Source organism: Squalius cephalus, assembly GCF_949319135.1.
Source record: "Squalius cephalus genome assembly, chromosome: 21".
NCBI lineage: Eukaryota > Metazoa > Chordata > Actinopteri > Cypriniformes > Leuciscidae > Squalius > Squalius cephalus.
Window position 1 is genome coordinate 8,232,033 of NC_137142.1, and position 6,826 is coordinate 8,238,858.

The window sequence follows — 6,826 nt, forward strand, 5'->3', positions numbered from 1 at the left end:
ACTAGGCAACGGACACTTAACTAAGCAACGGAAAATTAACACATGGACACAAAAACCGAGACAGTACCCCCTCCCCTAAAACTCCCAGGAGAACCTACTTGGCGACTGTAATCATCGATAAGAGAGTGATCTAGTATGTCTCTCGCAGGCACCCAACTCCTCTCCTCAGGACCGTACCCCTCCCAGTCCACCAATTACTGGAATCCTCATCCCTTCCGCCTTGAGTCCAGAATACGTTTTACTGAATAAGCTGGTTCACCATCTATGAGATGCGGTGGGGGAGGAACCGGGGCAGGCGGATTAATAGCTGAATGAAAAACGGGCTTTAATTTGGATACATGAAACACCAGATGAATTCTCCTGTACCCCAGAGGAAGTTTGAGGCGAACTGCCACCAGACTAAGAATCTTGGTGACAGTAAATGGGTCAATAAATTTGGGAGCAAGCTTAATACTGACGGAACGGAGAAGAATATTCTTTGATGAAAGCCACACTTTTTCACCAAAGAAGTAAACGGGAGGCTTCGACCAGAGGCGATCGGTCTGAGCCTTAGTGCGCACCCCCACCTGGAGGAGGACCTGTCTAGCCCTGCTCTAGGTGCTACGGCACCTCTGGACAAAAGCGTGAGCAGAGGGAACCGCGACTTCGGATTACAAACGGGATAGGCCCGTAGCTGAGACTGGTAATGAGTTATGTGCGTACTCAACCCATGAGAGTTGTTGGCTTCAAGAGGAGGGGTTCTGATAGACCAAACATTGCAACATACATTCTAAATCTTTGTTGGCCCTCTCCATCTGCTCGTTGCTCTGGGGATGGAACCCAGAAGAAAGACTAACAGTCGCCCCAAACAAATGACAAAACTCTCTCCAAACGAAAATAGAATTCATGTGCCAGTTTATATGAGGGTTATGGAGCACAAGCCAGGGATGTCCCAGAACCACAGGAGCAGAAGGAGTGTCAGTCAAATGAAAGTCAATGTTCTCTGAGTGATTGCCAGAGGTGATGAGTCTTAAGGAGACAGTGGTGTGCGTGACGGAGGGTAAATGTTGACCATTCAGCGCAACTACAGATATGGGCTGGGAGAGCGCCACTACTGGTATCTTGAGCTTGCGAGCGAGATTAATGTCTAAAAAATTAGCCTCTGCTCCCGAGTCCACTAGAGCCTCACAGTCATAACTCAGAGAATGCAATCTCAACCTAACAGGAAGATGAGTGGTTGAAAAAGAGGATTTAGTCAGTGTAGCCACACCTGTCAGTAACCTCTTACCTACTGGCGGGTACTGGCTTTTACCGGACACTGCAGAGCGATGTGACCGGCGGCTCCACAATACAGACACAGTCCCCTCTCCCTCCATCTCTGCTTCTCCTGCTGCGATAGACGGGACCTGCCCATCTGCATGGGCTCAGGATCTGAAAAAGATGTCATTGTCTCGCCAGGGGTAAATTAAACATGATCCTGTGGACTGGCAGACAACCCGTGCGGTGTCTGCGAACACTGTCCCTGTTCTGTATTGTTACTTGTTGTCTCCCCCTTGTGGTATACTAAAGAAATCACAGTCACTTTTGTTCTGCGGCTTCCTTTAATGATGTCATCAGGAAGCGCTCAGTAATGTCTTCAGACAGCTGCATCTTCTGTTCGTGTATCAATCTAAGTCCTTCTGCTCATGTTCAAGCTATAAACGAGCATCGTCGGTATGTAAATGTTCTTTAACATGTCATCTATCTATGCAGAGGAATATTTTCATGAAAGATGAAATGTAATGTTATTAAAATTGTTGTATAATTTTCCGGATGTTCACTTATGCCGGCTGTGATATAAACAGAATAGTCTGAGCAAAGTTATGACTAAAAACCTTTAAATAACCATTTCATTGTGTAAAATAACAAGTTTTTTTGTACGAGTATTGTTTAAAACATGTGAACAGACTCAATGTGAAGATTTAGTACTCATTTATGTATATATTTGTTTTCAGTTTTACCCTACTTTTGGTCATCATTAAAGAAGTAAACGATTCACCTTCGTCCAGTGTGATGACTAGAGGAGGAGTTAAACTGTCTGTCAATTTACACAAAGGGTTGTAACAAGGACGGAGCAGTAAAACGACGTCTCATAAGCGAGCTGATCTACAGCAGATCTGGACCCCCGCACGCTGTACCACTGGAATAAAGGTAGCCAGCACACACAATGTTTCAAGAGGATACACAATCAGTCGGCTCATGGAAAACCAGATCTCAAGCTTCCCACACATCCAGCCACTCTAGCAGATCTAGTGCAGCTGCAGCCATGGCACGCGCAGAAGCGGAAGCAGCCAGAGCAAAAGTAGCATACGCTGAAAAAGAGATGCAAATCAAAATTCAAAAAGCACAATTGGAGGCATCATTGGAAAAACTGAATGCAGAAAAAACAGCAGCTGCGGCCTTAGCTAAAGCAGAGGCTTTAGAGGCTGCTTTGGAGTACGAAAATGATGGGCATTGCCCTAAGCTAAGGGGTGGATCAGAGCAGCGATCTCACAACGCCATGCAAATGACTGAAGAGTATGTACAAAAACATAGTATATTGGACAGCAGTCTAAAGCCAGGGGCGCAACTACAGGGTTCCCCCACTACCACCCAACCTCAGCAAACACCCCCTCCGCAAGCACCTACAGCACTCACTTATCAACCCACGCAGATCAAGCCTGAAAGGAATGAAGACCCACAGATTGAAGCACACCGTTCTCCAAAATGTTCTTCCACGATAAGCAAGAACCCCGCACACACACCAATAGGAGACGGAAAATACACTGAGCTCCGGAGTCACAAAATATACGAAAGCTATCACCCGCCATTAGCCACACCTATGAATAACCACCAGCAAGCATATCATGAGAGTCATATAGGGGCTTATGACGGCCGTCACTACCCGCCTAGTAGGTCTGTCCATAGCGAACAACGAGACGAGGCACTCAGAGGTTCGTCTAACGAAAATAAAAATGTGACAGACTTTGTAAGCTTCCTTGCCAGACGAGAGATTGTTTCAACAGGACTGTTGAAGTTTGATGATAAGCCTGGAAATTACAGGGCATGGAGAGCGTCTTTCCTGAACACTGTCAGAGGCCTTAATCTGACCGCAAAAGAAGAAATAGACTTGTTAGTAAAGTGGCTAGGGCCAGAATCAGCAGAACATGCGAAACGCTTGAGAGCTGTACACGTCAACGACCCAGGAAAAGGGCTGTTAATCGTGTGGGAGAGACTAGAAGAGTGCTACGGTGCGCCCGAAGTCATCGAAGACGCACTATGGAGGAGACTAGATAACTTTCCAAGGATTTCAAACAAAGACAATAAGAAACTCAGGGAGCTGGCGGACTTGCTGACAGAGCTACAAGCTGTAAAATTGGAAGGTGAACTCCCAGGCCTTGCATATCTAGACACAGCACGCGGCATAAGCAACATCGTACAGAAGCTACCGTTTGCTTTGCAAGAAAGATGGATGACACAAGGCTCCAACTACAAAGACGACTACAGAGTTGCTTTCCCTCCATTCTCTTTCTTTGTCAACTTTGTCTCCCAGCAAGCAAGGACACGCAACGACCCAAGTTTCATGTTTGTTCCTGTTGTTGTTGTTTGTTGTTGTTTGTTGTTGTACTGGAGATCAGATCAAGACAGACAAATATACTCATAAAAACATGAGCTACCGTACACCTGTATCAGTCCATAAGACTGACATCTCATCAGCCACAGTTACACCAGCTGACCCTACACACACAAAGATAGAAGACCCAGCAAAGACATGTCCTATTCATAAGAAGCCCCACTGCCTTTACAAATGCCGTGCGTTCAGAGAGAGACCCCTCGAGAAGAGAAAAGCCTTTCTGAAACAAAGTGGCATCTGTTTCCATTGTTGTGCGTCAACATCTCATCTCGCGAAGAACTGTGCAAAGAATGTTAGATGCACCGACTGTGACGACGACAGACACCATTCGGTTCTACACCCGGGGCCCGCACCATGGCCCACCAAGACCCTAAAACTTACACACGAGCATGGCGGGGAGGATGAGAGTGTCGGTCCAAGCGTTGCAGTGACATCAAAGTGTACAGAAGTTTGTGGCGGAGACACGACTGGAAGATCCTGTTCTAAGATTTGGTTGATCAGAGTCTTCCCTACCGGCCAACGGGATAAAGCAGTCGAGCTGTACGCCATATTGGATGAACAGAGTAACCGGTCCCTGGTAAGATCAGAATTCTTCGAGCTCTTCAATGTTAAAGGTGACCGTTCTCCATATTCCCTCAGGACATGTGCGGGAGTAGTGGAGAAATCAGGGAGAAGAGCGCATGGCTTCCAGGTACCTCCCTACTCTGATAGAGTGCAACCAAATCCCCAACAACTGATCTGAAATCCCCACTGCAGAAGTAGCTGTTCAACACACGCACCTAAAATGTATCGCAAATCAGATTCCTACTCTACATCCCCAGGCACCCATAATGTTGCTGCTTGGCAGAGACCTCATCAGAGTCCATAAAGCGCGTAAACAAATTAACGGCCCGCACGACTCTCCATACGCACAAAAGCTCGACTTGGGCTGGGTTATAGTGGGCAGTGTCTGCCTTGGTAAGGTCCACAAACCAGACACAGTAAACACCTTTTACACTAACACACTGGAAAATGGACGAGCATCCCTCTTCAAGCCATGTCCCAACCACTACCTTGTGAAAGAAACACATGACAACACTGGGTCTCTCATCTGCAAGGACAGCAAAGACCACATAGGATGCGCTGTGTTTCAGAGATCCAAAGACGACGACAAAATTGCACCTTCATTTGAAGACATGGCATTTCTGAACATCATGGAACTAGGGTTTTACAAAGATAAAGATAACAGTTGGACGGCTCCCTTACCCTTTAAGACACAGAGACATCGCCTGCCCAACAACAAGGCTCAAGCCCTTAACCGTTTCAGATCACTGCAGCGCTCCTTCAACAGGAAACCAGAGCTGAAAGAACATTTCTTCGCATTTATGCAAAAGATATTTCAGAATGAGCATGCAGAAGAAGCACCCCCACTCGAACCTGAGGAGGAGTGCTGGTATCTACCTATTTTGGGGTGTATCACCAGAGGTGTGGACTCGAGTCATGTGACTTGGACTCGAGTCAGACTCGAGTCATGAATTTGATGACTTCAGACTCGACTCGACAAAATGTACAAAGACTTGCAACTCGACTTGGACTTTAACATCAATGACTCGTGACTTCACTTGGACTTGCGCCTTTTGACTCGAGAAGACTTGCTACTTCCCATGAAAACTGGGGAAAAAAATGTCCACACGGCCGCGCCGCTCTCAGTTTATCTGCATCTGTGAAAAAAATGTGCATCACCTGTATGGATGCAGAGAGCGCGCGCGCTGCCTGCACGACATCCAATCACTGTAGTCCCACGTTGTTTTGATTCGACAGCATCTAACGCCCGTTTCACACATACTCCGTTTGCAGTGCGTATGCGCCAGCGGTGCGTATTTTTTTCCATACCCATGTTAACAGGTTAGAGCTTTCACACTGCACGCGGTTGCAGTCCGTCGATCCGTTCCAGTTGCGGTGCGTATACAGCAGTGCAGCGATCGTTTCCGCATCGAGTTCTGCTGTGCTGCACGTGCTGAATTAAAGTGACAGCGCATGTTTCGTGGTCAAAATGAACACAGATTGTCCTAAAAATGTAGTAATTTCTCCATAAATGCGATTAATTAAATAAAATGTAGTAATCTCACCATAAATGTATTTAATTAAATACTATTTTCACTTTAAGACCAGGGTAAAGCAAGGAAAACTACAATTTACCTCAACAAGGCGACATAATGAACGACACTCGTCTCATTCGTGGAGGTGGAAAAACATGTTCCTTGTGACATGCGAGATTTATTGTATTAATTTAAATATAAAAGAAAAGGCATGAGAGTCGGCTGTTTTTTATATACGTAGCCTACATGGTTAAATATTTGACCACTTGCTTTAAGAAATATAAGTAGAAGTAATGCATTGAATAATAGGCCTACGTTGTTTAAATTGTGTTTAAACGTGCATACGTCTATTAAAGAGTGTATGTGTACAAAGAGAATCGCAATGCTGAGACGTTAAGACCAGGGTAAATCAAGGGAAATACATATTTCAACAAGGCAACATAATGAACACTCGTCTCATTCGTGGAGGTGGAAAAACAAGTTCTTTGTGACATGCGAGATTTATTGTATAAAGATTTAAATTACGCAAAAGAAAGATTAGCCTATGAGTCTGCTGTTTTTGTCAATTTTAAGTTTTAATTTAAAATGTAGGCTATGCGATTTTAATATAAGTAGCCTACATGGTTAAATATTTTACCACTTGCTTGAGCAACTTAATATATAATTATGTAAGAGTAATGCATTAAATAATACGTTGTTTAAATTGTATTTAAACGTGAATACGTCTATTAAAGAGTGTATACGTGTGTACAAAGAGAATCGCAATGCTGACAAAAAAACTTTTTTTAAATAAAAGTTGCTAATAACTTCTGGATTTGAAATACAAATAGTGAGTATGTATTTGTGGTACAGCCGCGGACCACGCACTGCAAACGCAGCATATGTGAAAGCACTATTGCGCGTGCTGGTCTTGCACCGCATACGCACTGCAACACGCACCACATACGCACTGCACACGGAGTATGTGTGAAACGGCGTAAGCTGGCACATTGCAAGACAACCAATGAAGCACAACAAGCAACAACGCTCCAGTTGGCAAAATGATACCGAAGGTAGTTTCGTTTGGCTATAAAAATTACGAGGTAGTCTACAAAAAACGAGTTGCAATTTGAAGTTG

At 44.8% G+C, this 6,826-nt stretch overlaps 1 protein-coding gene across 1 annotated transcript; it reads left to right on the forward strand.

The window, feature by feature from the left end:
* Window positions 1–1,535: 1,535 nt before the first annotated feature.
* On the forward strand, window positions 1,536–4,339 carry LOC307149462 (uncharacterized protein; the record flags this gene model as incomplete). Its single annotated transcript, XM_079855806.1, has 3 exons — window positions 1,536–1,692; window positions 1,974–3,601; window positions 4,271–4,339. Exons 2-3 carry the CDS (start codon window positions 2,186–2,188, stop codon window positions 4,337–4,339), a joined length of 1,485 nt encoding a protein of 494 aa, XP_079711932.1. The 5' UTR covers window positions 1,536–1,692; window positions 1,974–2,185.
* Window positions 4,340–6,826: the final 2,487 nt, after the last annotated feature.